General features: G+C 44.5%; 1 protein-coding gene across 8 annotated transcripts in view; it reads left to right on the top strand.

Moving 5' to 3' along the window:
- dnmt3aa (DNA (cytosine-5-)-methyltransferase 3 alpha a) overlaps nt 1-22,017 on the top strand; it is a 47,449-nt gene that overhangs the window by 7,802 nt on the left and 17,630 nt on the right. For 4 of the 8 annotated variants that reach the window (XM_076756727.1, XM_076756730.1, XM_076756728.1 and 1 more), the window contains exons 3-6: nt 3,398-3,505; nt 11,264-11,387; nt 11,755-11,792; nt 11,949-12,065. In XM_076756727.1, coding sequence (XP_076612842.1) covers nt 3,398-3,505; nt 11,264-11,387; nt 11,755-11,792; nt 11,949-12,065 — 387 coding nt within the window. Of the gene's footprint in view, nt 1-3,397; nt 3,506-9,326; nt 9,463-11,263; nt 11,388-11,754; nt 11,793-11,948; nt 12,066-22,017 lie in introns of those variants that run through there. The other 4 variants (XM_076756733.1, XM_076756731.1, XM_076756725.1 and 1 more) reach the window with 3 other exon arrangements.

Here is a 22,017-nt window from a genome sequence, read left to right as displayed (position 1 = left end):
AGTGTTTAGTCGACACGGCGGCCCTGTCGGAGACAGTTGCTAAGCAGTTTCTGCACCTTAGCAACCAGTCCAGTGTCACCGCAGCAGCGTCCAGCGTGAGGGAGACGAGGAGGAAGAGGGAGACACAAGGCTGACAGCAGGTCAGGTCGACTGATGGAGGGTCCGCAAACAGAGAGGACATTATTATTAGACAGAGACACAGAGTGAAGGAGAGGACAGCACACAGCAACGTGTCCCAAAGCACAAAGAGACACACGGACTAACGGAGACGAGGAAGAGGAGGCGATGCAGAGCGAGTGCAGGCAGGGTTTGACCACAGGACGGCAGACACACCGTGAGACGGTCTAAAGACACACTGTGAGACGGTCTAAAGACACACCGTGAGACGGTCTAAGACACACCGTGAGACGGTCTAAAGACACACTGTGAGACGGTCTAAAGACACACCGTGAGACGGTCTAAAGACACACCGTGAGACGGTCTAAAGACACACGGTGAGACGGTCTAAAGACACACCGTGAGACGGTCTAAAGACACACCGTGAGACGGTCTAAAGACACACCGTGAGACACTCTAAAGACACACTGTGAGACGGTCTAAGACACATGGTTAGATGGTCTAAAGACACGCCGTGAGACAGTCTAAAGACACACTGTGAGACGGTCTAAGACACATGGTTAGATGGTCTAAAGACACACTATGAGATGGTCTAAAGACACACTATGAGACGGAGTAAAGACACGTCGTGAGACAGTCTAAAGACACACTGTGAGATGGTCTAAAGACACACTGTGAGACGCTGTAAAGACACACTGTGAGACGCTCTAAAGACACACTGTGAGACGGTGTAAAGACACACTGTGAGACGGTGTAAAGACACGCTGGGAGACAGACCGTATTGAGTCAGACACGGTCGTATCGTTCATACTGGGATGAGTGGGACCGTTGTGGACAGCGGACACGAGCAGCAGGGCTTTATGGCGACGTTGAACCTGTCAGGTGTTCGACCTGCTGGATTTACCTGAAACCTGTGGTCCATCAGTAACCTGAAGGACAGCTGGGCCGTCATGTGATGCTGTGTTGTTGATGTAGCATGTCATCATTTAAAGAGTTCATGTTGTCTGATTCTGCCCACAGAGGAGATTAAAACAAGCAAATTTACTGACTCAGGTTTTTGTTTAACACACGAGTTTGATCTCTTGAAATGCATAAAACATAGTTCACTGCAACTTTGATGATTTCAGGTCAGTTTGCGTTCGTTCACCACGTTTACATCGTGATAGAACATGTATCACTAGTGGAAAATAGTTTTAATTATAACGCGATAACGTTTGTAACCTTCTCTCCTCGCTGAAGTCTGAGTTCAGTCTGTCCAAGCTGAGAGCTCCGTTCACAGAAACCAAAACGAAAGCAGCTGATCCCAAATCCTTAGTAAACGTACCTAGACAGTCGTTCGCCCTCAGTTTTCTGCCTCTCCTCTGTTTTAATCCTGCGTAGACGACTCGCCTCGGTTATCTCAACCAAACTTTGAGCGAAGGTGTGATTGGAAACAGTATTTCTCCTCACCGCTGCGTTCAAAGCTGCCATGTTCGCTCCAGCTCTACCAGAGTGCACCACTTCTCCCTTGTAACACTGACATTTGTTTAATTTCTGCCCGAGGCGGCGATGCACATAGAGAGACCTCAAGTATGCATAAAAAACCTAGAACGAACATCACTGCGGCTGGCAAACCGCTGCCTGCCGGCTAAAATACGATGCTCTTAAAGTGACAGTCGCCTCACACGGTGGAGCTCTGAACCTGAAGATCCGGTAAGTTTCACCGCTCAGCTGAAGCTGCAGCAGGTCATTTTATCCGGCTCGTCTCGCCTCCTCTTGGGTCCAATGAACATTTTGCGCAGACTCGAGCCGATGTAAAAATAGAAACCTGACCTGACTCGGGTTCACTTGGACCCTCAAATTATTGGGGGAGGGGGGTTGCATTGATTACGGCTGCACAGGAGGGATCATGGGGAAACAATCTCTGCCTAATGTGAATGAGTGAAGATTTTGATTGATAGAGGAGGGGGTGCTTGCGTCTCTATTGGTTCTTTATTGCATATTCATTAGTTTCTTATCATGATGTCAACAAAACAAGAAACACCAACCATCATCAGGTCGTGTTTCCAGCCCTGAACGAGTCCTGTCAAAGAGACACTGACGTCACGTGGATCAGGTGTCGGCTAAATGTTAATATTCCATGTCAAATACAGACTTTTCGTCTTCATTTCCAGCCTTTTTGACCTGCGACCTCTTCCAGAGAAGCAGCGTCTGGTCGCGGCCGTTTAAATAAACCCATGTGAGAAGACATTTCCCCTCTCACATGGTTTCATTTAAACGATTGTTTTTAGTCCAAAGAGGTAAAGTTATCCCATATTTCCTTTTTTTCCTCTCCTAATGATCATTTCAGGACCCCTCAGATTCATCTGGTGGCCCTTTGGAGGGGCCCGACCCCTTGGTTGGGAACCACTGGATTGAACTCCTTCACTGTATGCAGATGCAGACTGTATGCAAACTAGCTCCACCTTAAAATGCTGCTCGTATCATGATATCAGTCTCGGGGCGGTTACTGCAGAATGAGTACTTTTACTTATGGTATTTTGTTGTAAATGGATTTTTGGGAGCTTGTGATGGAGAATAAAAGTTCAGAAGTGTCGCTGCCAACGACGCCGACATTAAGAAGATCATAAAAGTGTTGTTTAAAGTGAAGACAGACGGAGATCAGTCCGTCTGGCCTGAGGCCTTTCAAAGGTGTTCCTCAGCTCTGCGTTCGACTCGCTGGCCGACACACAGGTGCAGCGCGCTAGTTTTATTCTGTAGCTCGCTGTAAAGTTACGCCGCTGTACCGCTTATCTCTGCTGCAAGCTGAGGAACAAACGGCTGAGACGAATTCACGCAGGTTCAAAGCTCAAAACGCTGGCGTCGCCAAGCTCCCTGCAGCCTTCTGAAAGCCTGCAAACGATGAGATTTTGTGCTGTGTGTCCACGCTGAGATCAATCCAGAGCAGGTCTAGAAATATTACAACATGCATTTGCTAAACACAGCTGGATTTCATGTCTGCAAACATGTAATTTGCTGGTTTTGTCTTTCATATTTATAGTTTCAAAACTGCTTTGTTAAATCACAGCCTGGCTGGATTTTGACATCTTTATTTCTCAAGTAGTTTTAAATTAAATCTTGAAAAGTCTCACTTCTTGAAAACGTGTTTGTCAGGTCTTCTGCCCTCTCTTCATTTCATCCTGTTTTCCCGTCTCTGCCTCCTTTGTTGCTTTAATGTGGCCTCACTGCTGACATCGATTATAACTTCATACAGTCATTGGATTGGCTCCGTGTTTGATGTGCCCTCTCTGTAATTGGCCAGAGTGAAGATGGAGCAGACCAGGACAGTCCAGAGGAGGGGACGCCAGCGAGCCCCCGCACCAAGCGCAGAGTGGGTCGTCCTGGCAGGAAACGCAAACAGCTGCTTCCTGTGAGTGCTGTAATTACAGGCTGTCACTGGCCTTCACTCTCCACGCCGCAGCAGAGTGACTGATCATCTCCTCACCTACACGCCGTCTCCCTTCCTCACATGAGCAGATATGTTCACCATGTTTCCGGGAACACTTCGCTGCGCTTTGATGCGTTCGCGCTGGCTAGCTGCCGAGCGGCGAAGCAGTTAGCTCGGCGGCTTCTAATGACACAGAACAATAGGCGCTCGCTGCGTTAATTAATTCTCACGTTGGAGTGTGTTTGACAGATAATGTGTCAGAGCACTTCACACCAGCTCACAGCAGCTTCCTTTGGTTGCTTTTCCTCTGCTTTTATACGTTACACTGAGACTTTTTTTTTTCCAGCAGTGTGTGTGTGTGTGTGTGTGTGTGTGTGTGTGTGAACAGGGATTCCTCCACACATTGGCTGGTACCCTGCGCCCTCCCTCCACATGTAACTTCATTTCCTCTTAATTTTCTCGTCATCTTCGCAGTCTGCCTCCACTCACCACATTTTCCACATACTCTCTGCGTCCGCTTCGCCTAAAGTTGCTTAAAAGCTGCGATTTATTGGAACTGATGACATGAACCTCTGGTCAGAAGTTCACTTCAGATGTTACGATAACGTTTTACTCACCAAAACACGGCCAAGTTCTCAGAATCAGAAAGGATCAGAGTCTGTCAGTCAGATTCATGTGGAAGAGAAAACCCAGACAGCCTGCAGCCGAACGTCCTGCTTTAGATTCGACCTGCTGTACCTGCTGTAGCTGTGGACCCTCATGGTTTTCCTCCAGTTCCTCTGGTGAGTACAGTCTTATCATAACTGACAGAAGTGATGGAGCAACGACCCAAATTTGATAAACGGTACTTATTGTTAAATTGGTTTTTACCGTATTGTTTGTTTTTCCAAATCCTGTCGCAGATTAATCTTAAAATGTCAAGATAATCAGTTAAGCTTAAAGGACCAGTGTGTTGGATTTAGTGGCATCTAGTGGTGAGGTTGAAGACTGCAACCAACCCAGTTTGTCCTTTCTGGGCTCCTGTAGAAACACTGTGGACGAGGCGACGAAGTTTCACAGATGATTTAATGTCATTTGATTGAAAATAGCATGTTTGAAACAGAGATAGCTTACGTAGCTTAAGTTGTTCAGTGAGCTTTGATTGATCACTGGTCACTCATCCATCACTCAACCAGCACTGATCACAGGACAGTGTATAAGAACAGGTCTCACCTGCACAGGTGCGCTCGCTGGACTTTTCTTCCCTTGTGCAGAAACTGCTTCTGCACTCATGTGTACGAGCAGTTTGCGTGCACGTTGTTTCCACTTTGTTTTCCTAATTTGATCAGAGAGCTCCTCTGCTGAGGGCGTTGGGATTGTTCAGGTACTTTCACACAAGGTGAACGTGTGACTCGCGTCCTGTGTGTGAGCTGGACTCGGGGTTTGAACTGGCAACCTTCCAGTCACCTCTGGGCCAGCGGCAGTAAGCTGTGAGCGTGTTTGAGAGCTGCAGTGTGACTGTGGGGATGTGTCTTCACTGGGTCTGACTTCAGCTCTTTGGCAGCTCCTCTCCTCCATGTTTCTCCCTCCATTCATCCTCTTATCACTCACCTTGTGTGTGTGTGTGTGTGTCTGTGGGTGTGTGTGTGTGTGTGTGCGGGTGGGGGTGTGTGGGTTTGTGTGTGTGGGTCTACTTGTGGGTGCATTCATGTGTGCAGGAGAGCAGGTCTGATCATGCTGTGATGTCTGAGCTCTGACAAGGTAGGCAGGATTAATGTGGGTCCTGTCACACACACACACACACACACACACACACACACACACACACAGATGACATGCACACAAACACAAGCGGGCACATTCAACACACAGCTGAAGACAAAACACACGTTACATATAACAAAAACTCTGCATGTGGATACGTTTTGTTTGTTCTGCAGTACCACAAGTATTTGTCATAACACCATTAATCACAGTACTACAGCAGCGGCAGTACTTGTAGCAGGAGTAAAAGTAGTAGTATTAGTAGAATTAGTGAAGTGGTGGTAATGGTAGTAGAAGAAATATTAGTAGCAGTAGTAGTCAAGGGTACAATAATTGCAGTAGTGGTTAAAGCAGTAATATGTAGTATGTATGTAGCATTTTATTACTGTAGTAGCAGTATTATTGGTCGTAGTTCAAACACAGTAGCAGTATTTGTAGTAGTGCTAACTGTAGTTGTACAATCGTAGTAGATGTGGTAGTTGTAGCATAGGTAGTATTTTTTTGTACCAGTGTGATAAAGTAGTGTCAGTTGTAGTAGTAATAGTAGCACTAGCAGTATTAGCAGTAGCAGTAAAACTGGTAATAATTATAGCAGTAGTAGTACCAACAGTAGTGGTTGGAGTGTAACTGTGGTAGTAGTAGTTTTAAAAGTAGCTGTAGTAATGATAATAGTAGCAGCTGAAGTTTTAATAGTAGCAATAGTGGTAGTTGCGTAATAGTAGAAATAGTAGTAGTATTGGTCATAGTATAATAGTCATAGTGGTATTCTAATAATAGAAGGAGCAGTAGCAGCAATTGTCTAATAGTCGTGGTATAATACGAGAATTAGTACTTGTTTTAGTAGCAGTAGTAGTAGTAGCAGTAGTAGTAGTAGTAGTAGAGGTTTTAGTGGAGTTGTAGTGGAGTGGAGTAGTGATGGTAGTGATGGTAGTGGTCATAACAGTATTATAATAGCAGTAGTAGTAGTACCAGTCGTAGTGCTGATGTAAATGTAGTGGTAGTAGTAATAGCTGTAGTTGTATTGTTGGTACTAATAGCAGTAGCAGTGGGACTGCAGTGGTAGCTCTAGTATAAGTAAGAGTTGTAGCAGTGTTCATAGTAGTATTATAATAATAGTAGTAGTAGTAGTAGTAGTAGTAGTAGTAGTAGTAGTAAAGAAGAATTAGTTGTCTTTGTTTGCTGATGATGATAGTACTAGTACAGTAGTATTATCACATGTACAGTAGTAGTTGTGGAACATATAACAGAAGCCTCTCGCCCAGCCAACGGTATGTTACCCAGTAACACACACACACGCACACACACACACACACGCACACACACACACACACACACACGGTGGAGTGTGTCCAGGAATAGAGCCATTGTGTGGAGCTCAGGGTGGAGCTGCAGTGTCACTAACTATAGAGAGCAGGGAGGGACGGAGCCTCACTCGCTCTCCTCCGCCTCCTTCACTCGCTCGTTCTCCTCCATTACCAGTACTCACACACACACACACACACACACGCGCGCGCACACACGTCGTTACAGTAATGATGATACTTTCATGGATCAGCTGAACGATCCTTAACTACTTCAAGCCTCCATCTTTTTTTCTTCCTGCCTCCTGTTCGCTTTGTTTTGATTTTTTTGCTCACTCACAGCGCCGTACGTCAGGATAGGTGTCGCCTCCTCCCCTCTCCTATTTCCTTTCTCCCTCGTTTCTCTGCCATGTGCGGAGCAGCTGGCGGGGTTTCATGTGTGCGTGCGTGTGTGTGTGTGTGCGTGTGTGTGTGTGTGTGTGTGTGTGTGCGTCGCGCTCGTGGCTTTGCTTAAACATTTGGGAGCAGTTTGAAGTACAGTCGCACTGAAGGGATATCTTTGGAGCTTTACCCGACATGAACGTCCCCTCACAGCCACGACCACACGAAATAACCAAATAATCCAGCTCTTCACGCACACCAAGTGAAATCTAATCTCATCTATAATTACTGGAACCGTCGTGTGGAATCTGAGGTCTTAATTTGACTCGATAACCGTCCGACGTTGGCGTGCGTGCAGCTTTCTCTGCTTTCTCTCGGTGTTTCCGTTTTGCGCCCAAACCACAAAGGTCACAGAGACGCTGTGGAAAAATTGTGGTTGTGTTTGCAGCGTTTGACAAAAAGCGTCACAACTTTCTCGAGCCAGAGACGAACCAGCCTCTGATTTTCAGCTAAGGCTACAAGTTTGTGTATTAGTGCACTTAAATGTGCTCTCAGTGTCATGAACCTCACAGATTAACTTTCTGACAAAACTCAGGTTGTTTAGGAAATCAGATTCCTCTGTAATCTCCTATTAAATCATTTCCTTAATCTGCGTATTCACAGTCATTGAACTGAGATATCTACTCTAAAAGTAGTTAAATAGGATTTGATCTCATGGCTTTTAGAGTCTTTCAGACCTTTTCTCTGCTGTAAGATGGCGTGTGCGTCAGCAGAGGTCAAAATCTTTGCATGTAAAACCCTCAAACGCAGTCAACCCTCATTGATGAGTGATAATAGTAGTTAGCAGCAGCATTTGATGGTTCCAGCTTATTAAATGTGAGCCTTTTCTTTGTCATACATGATGGTAAAACCGAATATCAAAGGGCACTTTTTATTGTTTTCTGACATTTTATAGACAAAGTGATTAATCAACAATGGAAATGATTGTTAGCTGCAGCCCTGATAGAAACACCTGTCAGGATCACACAAAGCTGCATCAGCACCTCCACAGAACAGTTTCTGAGCATCGTATCCTTCATGGTGGTCGCATTTAACGCAGGCCTGCCGTACTAGGCCGAATAAACTGTGTGTGTTTCTGAGATGAGATGAATTTGGTGCACAAACATGCAACACTGTCCCGCTTCCCTCTTTCACTCTTTGAACACAATCATATCTACACAAGACAGTTGTACAAACAGTCATCAGGGGAAGCAGTCTTTAGCTAAATGCTTGAGGAATCACCTTGTTTGTGATTCGTCGCCACGGTTCGTTTAAGGCGTCCGTCCGCGTCTTTGCTTACTTTTTGTTAGATGAACCAGCGATAGCTCCTCAGGCCAGCGTGGCCACAGCAGCTATCTGTAGTCACAACAAGCGTTAGCTAGCAAAACCTGAAGCAAACAAAAGAAATATACTGAAACTAGATGAGGAGGAGATGAAGAGGCCGGTGGGAACGGTGGCAGACGTTAGCATCGCTGCTCCTCTAGAGGCTGCTTTGTGCTCTTTTGTCTCACGCTGATGTAAATCTGAGACATGCTCCGTTTGGGCAGCTCTCCAGATCGTGTCACGTCCAAAACATAATCTGGACGAAGCTCACGGCTACTGTGATGTGCCGAAACAAAAAGTGCCTGCTGTGCACATATTTCTGCACATATGCGTTAGCTCCATCTGTCACACTGATATTGGAAACCGCCACAGTACAGTTTGGCTTATCATGCATTTGTTTGCTATGTTAGCTTGGTCGACCGCTTTTTTATCATCTTTTGAGGCACTATTGTTTTATTGTTTGCTACATCCTGCTCTCTCTTCAGCCTCCCGCGGGTATCATCAGGGTCTCATCCAACCCAAAGACGGCACTTGGTTGGTTGCTATATTGTGCACGCAGCTTAGTCAGACTCAGTGAAGTCAGGTACTTTCCACGCCGTCTGCCGCTCAAGATCAAAGTTAGATGCAGAGAGAAGGCAGGTCAGCCAGTTGTTTGAAAAGATGAGACAACACAAACCACAAGTTTGCATGCAGGAGGTGCTGTCTGTGTTTATGTGTGAGCTTAACCCGAATTCTGAACATGTCCTGACGTTCAATGTACAATACAACTTTAAAGCTGCATTAAGCAATTTCCTTGACAGTCACACTGTGAGTGAGACGACTCTCTGTAATGTGAATCAGCACTGAAATGTGCAGCCTGCCGCCGCAGTGAGCGCATCGTTTTGGTTCACCGGCCTGAATGAAACCCAACCGATGCACCTGCTCTCGCAGAGGGAAGTGCACAGGCAGCTCACACGAGCTGATTGTACACTTCCTGCTTAGTGCAAAATGGCGGAGGGGCGAAGGGGCTGAAGAGCGTCGAACATATAGCAAAGACATCCAGATACTTTTCTCAGGAGTTGGTGGACCAAACAAGGGCTGAATTGGATTTACATTCGACATGTGACCAAAAAGATGACTGCAAGTCCAGATTCCTCTGTTTCTGCTGAATGTGTAAGTAGTCAGTTGTTTGCTTAAAAGTTAGCTGTAGGGGCTGATTTTGTACCTTTTTGCCGCCTAATGTTAAAAATTGCTTAATGCAGCTTTAGCTTCAGTTTGGGGTTAAAGACGAGAAATGCTAAGGCGTGTTCACATGGAGGGCTCGTGACCGTATTGCATGTGCGCAAGATAGACGCCGATGAACTCATTTGAATTTAATTTTAAAGAAACACGTTACTTTCATCTCGGTTAATTCATGCCATGATTTTGATTGTTTTTTTTTTTTTAATCATGTGAGCTAATTTATAACAAAGCACCTGGTTGATTTCTATGTAGCATGTGTAGCATTTCAACCGATTTAGTTGAAGTGCTTTGAGTTATTTAGCTCGAATGTGTCGTGTCTCTGATGCTTCCTGTAATCTGTGCCGTCGGTGAAATGCTACGAACAGAAACTTACTTTTGTGTCAGCAGCTCATTTCCAGCTTCGAGTGAACATGTTTCTTTTCACACGCGCAGCTTCTCTGCTCAGAACTTTAACATCTGTGCGTTTTCACTCAGCTAAAACACACTTTTAGTGAGAGTTAAGATCATTATCTAAAGCCAGCTCTCAAATACATAGTGAGGTTTTTCAAGTGGAAAACACAGAATGAAAGTTAGAGCTGAAGTCATACACAGTGTGTGCAGGCTGGAGACTTTAAAAACTCTGCTTATACAGGACATGCACATAACTATTTGTACTTATTTTACAAAAGGGCAAAGCACACATTGATGCTAAATGTACTTTTCTTGTATCTATGGGATGTTTTGGCCACTTACAGCCTTTGAGCCACCAAAACTCCACCACCCTGTTTGAAAACCTTGTTCCTGTTTAAGTGTTAAAACGTGTGCTGGTGCAGTTAAGTTTGCCCCGAGGCCCTTTCAGTCACCTTTTGTGTTCTCAGCCTTTTACGGGCCTTCTCACCCGCTCATTACAGCCTTTGTGGCCTTGTTAGCCCGAGCTAACGTTAGCGTAGCCTTTGAGCTCGACATTGGCCCCCGCGCTCCACTTTCTAACTGCCGATCTATAAAATCTGTTCGCCTGTTAGCGACACACACACATAAAAATCCTGCTGGCCTTTTAGAGGGGACGCATGATCAGAGTTCAGCATCATTAATGCTGGTGAGCTAATGGATAAGCCATTGAATTAGAGGCAGGATTATATTCACAGGAGATTGTTTGAGTGCATAATTACACAAAGCGAGTACTGCCATCTCAATATTTTGCAGTATAATTACAACAGTCCTGTTTGAAAAGTACGAAATTACAAAACTGTGCAAGTATTTCTTGAGATTTTTCAGGTCATTTTGCAGTTTATGTCATCTTAACCTAATTTTATGAGGGTTTAGGCCCCCCCTCCCCACCCCCCCATGTGCTCATTAATCATCAGCACTGTTAATGACATCAAAACTGCTCCCCTTCTCATTCCATAAGCGTGTGTGTGTGTGTGTTTGTGTGTGTGTTAATGGGAGCTGGGGGTGTTTATTGTACTGATCCTATGCAGACACAGTCTGCTGGATGTACCTGCTCTGCATTGTACTAACAAGAGCAGACTAATAGGTGTGTGTGTGTGTGTGCGTGTGTGTGTGTGTGTTGCAGCAGGTCTTTGATTGTGTGTGATGCATGAGTTTTATGTGTGTGTGTGTGTGTGTGTGTGTGTGTGTGTGTGTGTGTGTGTGTGTGTGTGTAGTTATTATGTCTGTGAAGTCCTTTGATGAGTCTAGACAAGGGCCAGCAGCAGTTTTCTCAGACTTAGACTGTGCTCTGTCTGTTTCCCAGGAGATGGCGACCTCTGACCCCTGTGCAAACGCCCCCCCAACCCCGCCCGAGGAGCCGGAGCCCTCCCCCTCCCCTCGCAAGAAGCGTGGGCGCCGGAAACTGGAGCAAACCGAGAAGAATAAGGGTATAGATTTTATACCAAGTCATGCAGTTTTTATGATGTAACTTTGCCCAAATGAGCAGTAATTAAAACGTGTAGTTTATGTGCAGAAGCCTTTGATTCAAGAACAGTGCACAGCAGCTACGTTTTTGATATTTTAGATGGTTTAAGGATGTGGAAAGTGGCAGCCATGATGTCTTCAGGACTGCTTGTCAGTTTACCTGACATTTTAATGGTCAAATAACTTCCAGATTGCAGTGTTTGAACACATTTCGGCTTTAAATATGGATGCCAGGGCAAAGCGATGAAAACCATGACTTTACCTCCTCATTAAAGCTCCTGTTAAACGTGAACAAATGGCCCATTTCCTGTTACTTTTCTCTTCCTGCAGACGAGCCAGACGACAGAAACTGCGACTCCCCCAGAGAGGTGAGAAAACCAGTCGCTACCCTGCCTCTGATGGTTTTCACATCCAAGACAGAAATGAAGAAAACCCACTCTCATAGTACAAGAAGATTTAAGAGCAAGCATCTAACAAGCTCTGTGTGTGCGTGTGTGTGTGTGTGTGTGTGTGTGTGTGTGCAGGGTGAGACCGGGAGGCTGCGGAGGAGGCCAGTTCCCAGAGTGACTTTCCAGGCTGGAGATCCGTACTACATCAGCAGGAGACAGAGAGAAGAATGGCTCAGCCGCTGGAAGATGGAGGTGGGAGAGAAACAGGTCTCTGTCTGTGTCAGTGTGCAGCTTCGCTCACACCGAGGCCTTTATTTTCTTTGGATCCAATCAGAATTAAACGCCGCGTGTTGACGCTTCAGACGCTTCTTGACAGATCTTAATTTTATCATGTGAGCACATTTTGCAAAAGCTTTGTCCTTCAGTATATCGTGCAAACGTTTGATTGGCCGACATGTCTGCAGAGAGCATCTGTATTCTTTTTAGTTGGATCTGTAGATGGGTGCTTTGTATTGTGAAGCAACCAAGATACAGTACGCTAAAAATGATATTTACTCTGCTGTGTTTTTGTCAAATGTTCATTTTACTCCAATAAAATGAGACAGCGGTCATAACAAAAAACTACTGAAGATTATTTTTGCTGTTTTAAAAATGAAGTCAGGTTGAGTCGCTGCGCTCGCTCCTTCGCTGCACGCCGGTCGGCTGCTGCTGCTGCTGCTCAGAGAGCGTTTTAACGTAGCTGGGAAGCTCATCAACTGATAATTAAGTGTCAATTTTTACAAAAACTTCAATGAACTTGAATTATTTTGAATTGACTAATCCATCCATCAGTCTTAAACCACAAATCTGGATCCAGGTCGTGTTAATTAGATTAATTACATCATTAGGAATTAGTGTTATACTCCTGTGAAGTACTGGAGGAAATGTGATATGACAGAAAATCATTCTGGTTCATACTGGCCCGACTGGTTTTCCATCATGCTCTGAGGATTTGGTGAAGTCTGCAGAAACTGAAACAGAGAAATAATCTCTTTCATTATCAAACAATAACTAGATTATTACTTGTAAGTGAACAGGACAGAGGTCAGAGACGTCCTCTGGTTCTCGTCCATGAATCGTCGTCAGCCGTTGACTTCGTTTGTTCGCGTATGCACCGAAAGACGTTTGTCTGTTTCCAGTCTAACCGTAAAAGAACAAACCGCTGACGTCTGAGTGCTTTCCTTTTGTCATCGTCTGTCGTTGAATTTTCACTTTGTGTTGACGTTTTTCCAGCCTTCATCGCACACTTTTGTTTTCTCCGTCTTCCCGCTCTTCTTGACTCTGCGGTGTGTGTTTGTTTACACTGGGAGGGAGTGGACTTCCCTTCCATACAGACACTCAGCTGGCTGCTGAAAGACGAATTGTGTTCTTTCATTTTCTTTGGCTTTTTTGCAGTGACATTTACTCAACACTTGACAGTGTGCCATTGAAAGTGAAAACGGCGCTTCGCTCTCAGTGGCTGCAGATCGCTGTCATGCACCATTTGTCATTTTGGAAGAATTCAGCTTTGGTTGATGTTGACATGCATTGTCCACCAGTGGAGCAGTGGTACATTTCAGCACTTATTGCTATAAAGCAGCGGTTCCCAGCCTCGTCTGATCCCCGCAGCCCTGTCACAAGGGTTCTCAGGCTTTTCAGATTTTGTTCTCTTTCACTGCACAGAAAACACTGTGGCTGTGTTTATCAAAGCGTTCAGGAGATAATGTGTTGATGTCGAGGCTTGGTCTCTTTGTTCTGCTTTCAGTCTTCTATGTTTGGTTGGTTGATGTTTCAGCCATTTGTCCATCACCTTTAGCGAACAGTTTCTGCTTGCTGGCTTGCTAACCAAGGCCAGAGCTCTCATTGAGGCCACCAGGGTCATGTCCTCAACAATATTTCTGGACATCTGAGGGGTTTAATGACATCAGGTGGAGTTTACATTCACATTTTACACATATTGCAGTTATAAAGACTGATACTGACATTTGCGTGGCTCATTGCATACCTTTACAGAAAGTTTTGATTTGGTTTAATTGATAAAGATTCAACTGTGAAATTATTTTTAAATACTCAGATAATTTATCAGAGTTTGGCTGGTGGCCGGGCAAAAATGTCTTCAGTGGGTGTGGCCCTGCGAGGGGAATTTGGAGTCATGACTACAGGATTTCCAAAATCCTGGCTGCTGGCCCTTTTTGCTTTTTATGCACAGTTACAGCATGTGTTGTTAAGATGGTACAGCTGACTCAGGTTCGTGGGAAGCTGAGGCGTGGTGTGCAGCGCTGTGTGGGTTACTGGTTACTGGTTATTGTGGCAATGAATATAGTCTGAGATCATCTCGCACCACATTGTATTGGCTCATTGTTTGGCTCTTTTTTTTCCTCCTAAACACAGATTAAAAAGTCACAATGAAAAAAATTAGCTGAACGACTCCACATTTTTTCCACTTACCCCCTGCTAACAGTAGAAGCACCCACCCCCAAAACACTCATGGCTGGGAGTCACTGCTCTGAAGTGTACCGAAGTGGACCCAGCAGGCCCGCTGGTGTGACCTCCACTAGTGTCAACCACACTCTGAAAACCAAGCGATGAGCCCACAGAGCGTCATCACCCGACTCTGCAGTTCTGCACCTTTTATCATCCTGCTGTTGTGTTTTTGCCACGACTTCAAGCAACTGAAAGGACCTTTGAATTTGTGATGTTTCTGGCGCCCCCTGTGGACAAAAGCGTCACTGTCGCTTGTGTCGTAAAGATCTTGATCTGCTGTGAGTCTGTTTGTTTTGAAAGCAAGTTGAAGAAGTTCTGTGTCCGTTTGTGGCTACTTAAGATTAATAACTGTAATATGATGATCGTGTTGTCGGCGTTCCCCGTATGAGTCTCTATTTCTCATTTACTATTTGTATGTCAAACAGAGGCATCAGCATTTAATTGAGACTGATTCATAACCAGCTAAAAACTCCTTGTAGTGACTTTAAAGGTTTCTGTTCACCCTCACTGCTCCCCTCAGCGTCGTTTTGGGCTGCAGCTGTTTTCAGTGCAAAGCCTCCAAAAACCCACGGTGTGTTACCTGAAAAGCACCAAACCGCAGACAGTGGTGAAGTTAACGACTAGCTGGTGAACATAATTGAACACATACGCTGTATCTCCACCAGGAGTTGGTGGAGACCAAAAACAGAGATGGAAGAGAGTAAATATTGGATTTACATTCAACAACTCCGACTTGTTCTGCTGCCACAAAGTGATCAGTTATTAATAGCTACATCACTCTTTGATCCCGAGTATTTATCACATGCATGCACTCATAAAACACTGATATCTGGCAGTACTGTGTAGAGAACATACTACAACACACCAGAGAAAATACTGTGCTGCTGTGGTGTAGCCTGGCGTGCGTGGGTTCATGTCTGCAGATGCATGAGAGTGTGTGTCTGAGGAGCCAAAGACAGAATGACTGAGAGAGACAGGAAGTGTGTGTGGTCATGAGAGGCAGAGAGAAAGTCATTGATTGACAGACAGGCTGGCGGAAGCACACAAGGATGTGAGAGTGTGTGAAATAGAGCAGGAGTGTGTGAGAGGAAGAGAGAGAGAGAGAGAGAGGCTGATAGACCGACACCAGATCTGCAAGACCATGGGTTAAAAACACACATCTTTCATGCATAATTGAACCACAAGCAGCCACACCCAAACTCCAGTTGGTCAAACTGGTACCAGCTTGTCTTCAGGCTGCAGACTGTTGCATGTGCAGGCGACAGCTGGGCAGAAAGAGAGAGAGGGAGGTGCTGTGGATGGAGGTAGAGCATGTGTGACTTCCTGTCAACGCTATCTTCTCACTCACTGACTCATCACCTACATTCAAGCCATAAGTGTTTCATTTGCATGAGTGTAGTGAAAGAAACTGAGACTGAACGGTCGGCTGTCCTCAGAAATGTATATTCATGTGAAGAAAGAGAAAATAACAAAGAATCAGAGACAGGAGAAAGAGAAACAGGGAAGTTTGAAGGGAGGCTTTGGTATTTTTAGACTTGGACTCTGGTTTCCTTTCATGTTTTTGTGTCTAAGTGACTAATGTGGACAACAGTGTTTGAAACTGGTCCAGTATTGAGCGAGAGCACCGCAGCCAGCAGCCACGAAACAGAGTTTTATCATTCTGGATATTTACACACCATCAATGTACGTCCACTGAAAGTGTTTGTCTTTGCTGCTGAGAGGCTCAGATTGTCTTCTGTCTGAGAACATTATGCAAAGCATCCCTCCAGAAAAACACCTGTTTGTTAGAGAGTAAGATCTTGTTTTGTTTAACCAGAAACAACCGCTATACCAGACTCCATTGACAGAAACACTAATTTTACCTCGCAGATCATCGAAAAACACTTCAGCCTTGACAGACACAAAATAAAACTCACCAGAACCGTCATGAATAGTCTTTCCAGTGTTTCAGCTCTGCTTTGATTGAAATAAACTCTTAAGTCACAGAGTTAGATGTGAAAATATCTGGATAGGAGCGACAGGGAGGTCAGATCTCACAGAGGCAGTGGGGAATCCAGCGTGTAGAAGCAGAACATTTTCATATCTAACCAGTTGTTAGATATGAAACCAGCGCTGGTCGTTACTGAAACAACAGAAAGACGAAGCAAGACGGCTTTGGTGAGTTTTATGTGTCTCTCCAGTCTGTGTGTTCTGTGGTGGGCTGCGAGGTAAGATTTTCCCAAAGGATAAGACTGCAGCCCATTTCATGTCTACGCCTGCAGCGGTCTCGTTCAATACTGAACCAATTTCAAGCCTTGTCACTTAGACATGAGGCTCAGATCAAGGCTGAAAAATACCAAAATTTCACTTGAACAGTAGAGTAAACAAGAGGCAGCAGAAAGTAAAATAGGAGCAAAGAAACAAATCTATGATGCAAATAAAGTAGTAGTAGAGGTATTATAAACTAAATGTATCAAAATCACAAGTACTGTAACTTATATATCATTGTACAGAGATTGTTAATACTGAAGCATCACTGCTTATTGAAGAATGGAAATTGAAAAAATACTTAGTGGCATCCAGCAAGTTACTGTAAAATTTCCAGCTATGTTTTTTACAGACTGCATTTAGCTATTTTGGTCCAGTGGTTCCCAGCCCTCAAAGGGTCCCAAGATAAATCTGAAGACTTGTGAGACAATTAATGGGAGAGGGAAGAGGAAAATCTAAGCTCAGCTACGCAAATGAAATGTTAGAGTTTTACCTCTTTGGGCCTCCAACAGTTATTTAAATGAAATCATCAGAGTAGTTTTGGAGGGGAAATCATGCTTTGGTAAGAACTCACGGACCTCTGAACCGTGACAGGAGGCAGTGTTTTTTGTAAGATGTCAAAAGCCATAAAGACCCTCTGGTTTAATCTTTAACGATGTATTGTATGTCATGAGCTTATCATTAAGAAAAAGTGTCTATGTTAAGAGTAACTATCAGCTGTAAAATAAAGGTTTGTGGGTCAGAAAGAACAATATTTCCCTCTGAAATGTAGTGAAGTATAAGTATAAAGTATCAGTAACAGTACAAGACTTGAGTAAATGAGCTTATGCACTTTCCATTAAAGAGGAGGGAAGCTGAGCAAGTAAAATAAAGGAAGATAAATGAATGAAAAGGAAAAGGAGAGCAGAAATGCTGCAGATGAGGGGGAAGAGAGAAAGAATGGAAGGAAGAAAGACATAAAAGAAGAGGGGGGAAGGAAAGTAAATGACAAGAGGGTGTAGAGACAGAGAGGAATGAAGGCAGGCAAGAAAGTAAAGATAGGAGAGAAAAGGGAAAGAAAAAAGTGACAAAAGAGACAGATATCGACAGAGAGAGGGAGTGAAAGAAGAGAGAGGAAAACTGAGTGTGTGTGTGTGTGTGTGTGTGTGTGTGTGTGTGTGAGTTTGACAGAAAGAGAGAATGAGCTGAAATCAGTGACAGATCAGAGGTTAACCAGTTCCAGGTTTCTGTGTGTGTGTGTGTGTGTGTGTGTGTGTGTGTGTGTGTGTGTGTGTGTGTGTGTGTGTGTGTGCGTCCTGTCAGTCAGCTGAACTGCAGCCAGCTGTTAACACCCCCATCAATATCCCACCACGCTGCTGTCTGAAGGAAACCTGGTAACTCTGCAAAGTCTTTTCCATTTTGGGATGAAAAAAGAAAAAAAACAGAAGAATCTGGCATCTTTTCACTTCACGTCTAAAGTTACAGCCAAGAAAATAAATACTGAGCGGGGCTACAGAGTACTGTATGTATCACAGGGTGTGCCCTTTAGGAAGAAACGCTGCATTAAGCTCGCGTTGTGCTGATTTGATTTAGTCACACGGCAAACGCACACTCTGCCGTGACTTTGGTTTGACCTCCAGACGCTCGCTGTGATGTGCGGGACCACAGCGCGAGTCGGTCACGTGATCTCTGAAACTTTCTGTAAGGGGATCTGATCGGGGAAGACTGACGTGTGGCATTATGGACACATGAACGAAAGAACTACAAACAGGCTAATTAAAAGCAGCCTTACTTTTAAACAAACAGTCACGTTTCCAGTCGGCGCTCGTCCCCTGAACGCATCGTGTGAGATGAATTTATGTTCCTCATAAAACGTCTGTAAAGATGATTGTTTCAAACGTTTTACAACCTGCATTGTTCACATCAGCGAGTGTTTTATGGCTCCCTTGTAGAGCTGCCACCAACGATTAATTTCATCACTGATTAACATGCTGATTGATTAATGTATTTGTTTGTCTATGCAGATAAGATAAGATAAGATAATCGTTTATTAATCCCACAGCAGGGAGATCTGCAGTGTTACATCAGCAAAGGGGTAGTGTAATAGTAATCAGTATCAGGGTAAAAATTCTCACATTTGAGTAGCTAAAACTGGAAAATGTTTGAAGCTTTTGTTTGAAAAGTGGAACATTTAGTCTGTTATCAGAATAACTGCAGTTTAATTTTCTTTTCTATCAATCAGTTAATCAATCAATCAGCTCTATTTACAAGCCATCTAACCAATAAAGGTTAGATATAAACTCCAGTACACAGTCAGACAAAAAGGTCGGCTAATGTTGTTTATTTTGCTGGTAGACAATTTGTTAGCATTCAGTTAGCATAGCATTAGCTTACCCTAACCCTATCATTACCTAACTTAAATTATGTTTTTTCGCTCCTTTGCCTCCGTTTAGAGCTTCTCTTTGAATGGACGTTTGTCTTTCACTCATACTTTATTACATTTCTGGTGATGAATGATTGACAGATGACAAATGAGCGGTGAAAGATAATGACAGCTAGTACGTGATACCCTAAAATGGTGGCTCTGCCACAGAATGGCCTGGAATTCCCATTCCCTGTAGGCAACTGTTTGTTAACACCATAGCCATGTTCACTGTCACGTTAGCCATGTTCGCTATCACCTCAGCCATGTTCACTGTCACGTTAGCCATGTTCGCTAACACCTTAGCCATGTTCACTGTCACGTTAGCCATGTTCGCTATCACCTCAGCCATGTTCACTGTCATGTTAGCCATGTTCGCTATCACCTCAGCCATGTTCACTGTCACGTTAGCCATGTTCGCTATCACCTCAGCCATGTTCACTGTCACGTTAGCCATGTTCGCTAACACCTTAGCCATGTTCACTGTCACGTTAGCCATGTTCGCTATCACCTCAGCCATGTTCACTGTCACGTTAGCCATGTTCGCTAACACCTTAGCCATGTTTGCTAACACCTTAGCCACAGTCGCTATCACCTTAACCATGGTCGCTAACACCTTAGCCATGGTCGCTATCGCCTTAACCATGTTTGCTAACACCTTAGCCATGTTTGCTAACACCGTCACCACATTTGCTAACGCCTTAGCCATAACAGCTTTTAAATAACCCAAGATTGTGTTTCTTCTGCCCTCTAGTGAGTAAAAAAGTTTCGATGTGGGTTGAATCAATGCAGCTGTGGGTAATTCTGACTGGACTCAGGCATCATAGCAGTGACTGAAAAGCGTTAGTGTTCCTCCTAATTCACACACTCAGTATATAGACATTATGTCAGCGTGGCTTTATTTGTCTTTCTGTAACTCTAAACTGTCCCCTGTGACTCGCTGTGTAACTGCTCTTCACAGTGATGTGTACTTTTTTTGTGTGTGCGCCTGTGTGTGCGTATGTGAGGTCCTGACCCGAACACATCCCAGTGCCTTGTCAACTCGGAGGCTTACCTAACCTTTGACCTCAGTGCATGTACACACCTCAGATACACACACACATGGAAACACTAGCTTGGGTTTGCGTGTGTGTGTGTGTGTGTGTGTGTGTGTGTGTGTGTGTGTGTGTGTGTGTGTCATCATCGCCCTTAAACCCCCAGGGCTACCAGACATAACTCTACACCACCACTCACTGTGTATGTGTGTGTGTGTGTGTGTGTGTGTGTGTGTGTGTGTGCGTGTGTGTGTGTGCGCGCGTTGTTGAAACTCACCTAAACATCTGTTTGGTGAAGGAGTCAGTAAATCACACACTTTGCCGCTGGCCAATCAGCAGAGAGGCAGCGGGTGAAGAAGACTTGAGGGCGAGTGTGTCCGAGGGGACACTCAGCGAGGAGAGTGTAGGAGAAAGAGGAGGAGGTGAGAGAGAGGCAGACGGAGAAGATGACAGAGAGAAAGAGAGCCAGGGAGGAAGGCGTGCAGCTCCAGAGCTGCCATGTCCGGCCTGTAAGTGATTGAACTTTTTCTTCTTTGTGTGCGCACGTGGTGCCTCGTATGCAAATGTGTGAAGTCTGTCGAAGCTTTTCCTTTAAAAGTGTTACAAGCTGTTCCTGCCACCAAGAGCTTATTTCATGGCAGGTTTGTTTCATTGTTTGCTCGCAGGGTTTCCTTTCGTTAGCAGAGGCGAAATAGCGGTTTATTCGGTTTTTTAATGTTTTCTGGTGGCTTTATGCCAAGGGCTTGAACACATGGGAGACTTCGCCGGTAAAACATCTGAAAGTGAGTTTGATTAGACTGGACAGAGTTCATTTTTGTGGGCTCTCTGTTTGCTTGCTTGTTTGTTTGTTCGGGGGAAGATGGGAGCTGAGATAAAAGTGTTTCCAACTCTTTCCACTGGCAGCAAAGACATGCATGAGTATGTTAACCGTCGACCCTTTTGGGGATGCTCTGACAGAAGGACAGCTGATGTGGCTGATAAGAGAATCTGTGAGGGCCACATTCATCTGAATTTCCCCTGCATGTAGCTTTGTCCAGCTGGGTAAAACACAGTGTGAGACCAGTGATTCCCATCAAAACAACCTCTGCTTATGATCATCATCATCATCGGCTACATGCGATATATCTGCGATTGTGTCCACCACAACCGAAAAAACAGTTTTTTCATTGTTTTAGAGTCACAAACGAAACGAAAACGCAAAACAGTGTTGCATGCAACAGGTTAGGACCGGCTGGCACAACATACAGAAGTAAAATACAGTAAAATACAATTATTTCCTTTTTGTTTTTTTCAAAAAAACCTCTTTGTTGCTCTTCATTTTTCTGTCAGCAGGCTGCCAAAGATCTAGTGCCTCAGCTGCGATCGTAAAACAATACCAAAGCACACGACTATTAAGCTGCTGGTTAACATCAGGTTTGGTAAACAAACCAAAAAGCGAACAGCAAACAGGCAAAGAGGCCATTTTTGTCCTTTCGCTTGTTTGTTTGTGTAACGTTTTGAAGGGTTTTCCACTTTTCTATTCATGCAGGAAAAAAAAAAAGCCATCACATCACTGTGCTGCAGCGTCAACATCGGAGTCGAACAGACACTCGATTTGTCCATTTTACATCATTTTCATCGTGTTTTCTGTTTGAATTAAAGGCTTTTTCCACTCACCATTGGAATAGAATCAAAATGACACCAAATCACCAACTTTATTATGCTGAAGTGCAGCCATCAGGTTTCAGACAGTCTTTTTTTAAATTACCAAATCTAATCCTTGCTGTTCACATTGTTTGGATTAATTCTGGGAAATAAAGCATTTCCCCGTTTCCCACTGTCCGCTGCAGTCAGGTCCAGCGTTTCAGTATTGTCCTTTAACATTAAGCCAGATGCTGTTTGGTCCGTTTCACCATCGGAGACCTCCGGAGAGCCTCATGGAAAGCGGCCGATTGTTTCCTTCACGTCCCACGGCCGTGATCGATGCCGCTGAAAGAGCCGCCGCTGGCTTGGTGCGTTGCCTATTGATGTGAGAGAGGGT

The sequence above is a fragment of the Chaetodon auriga genome, chromosome 18 (genome assembly GCF_051107435.1).
Source record: "Chaetodon auriga isolate fChaAug3 chromosome 18, fChaAug3.hap1, whole genome shotgun sequence".
Lineage (NCBI taxonomy): Eukaryota > Metazoa > Chordata > Actinopteri > Chaetodontiformes > Chaetodontidae > Chaetodon > Chaetodon auriga.
The sequence above is the reverse complement of the archived record's forward strand: the minus strand, read 5'-3'. Positions and strand labels throughout refer to the sequence as shown.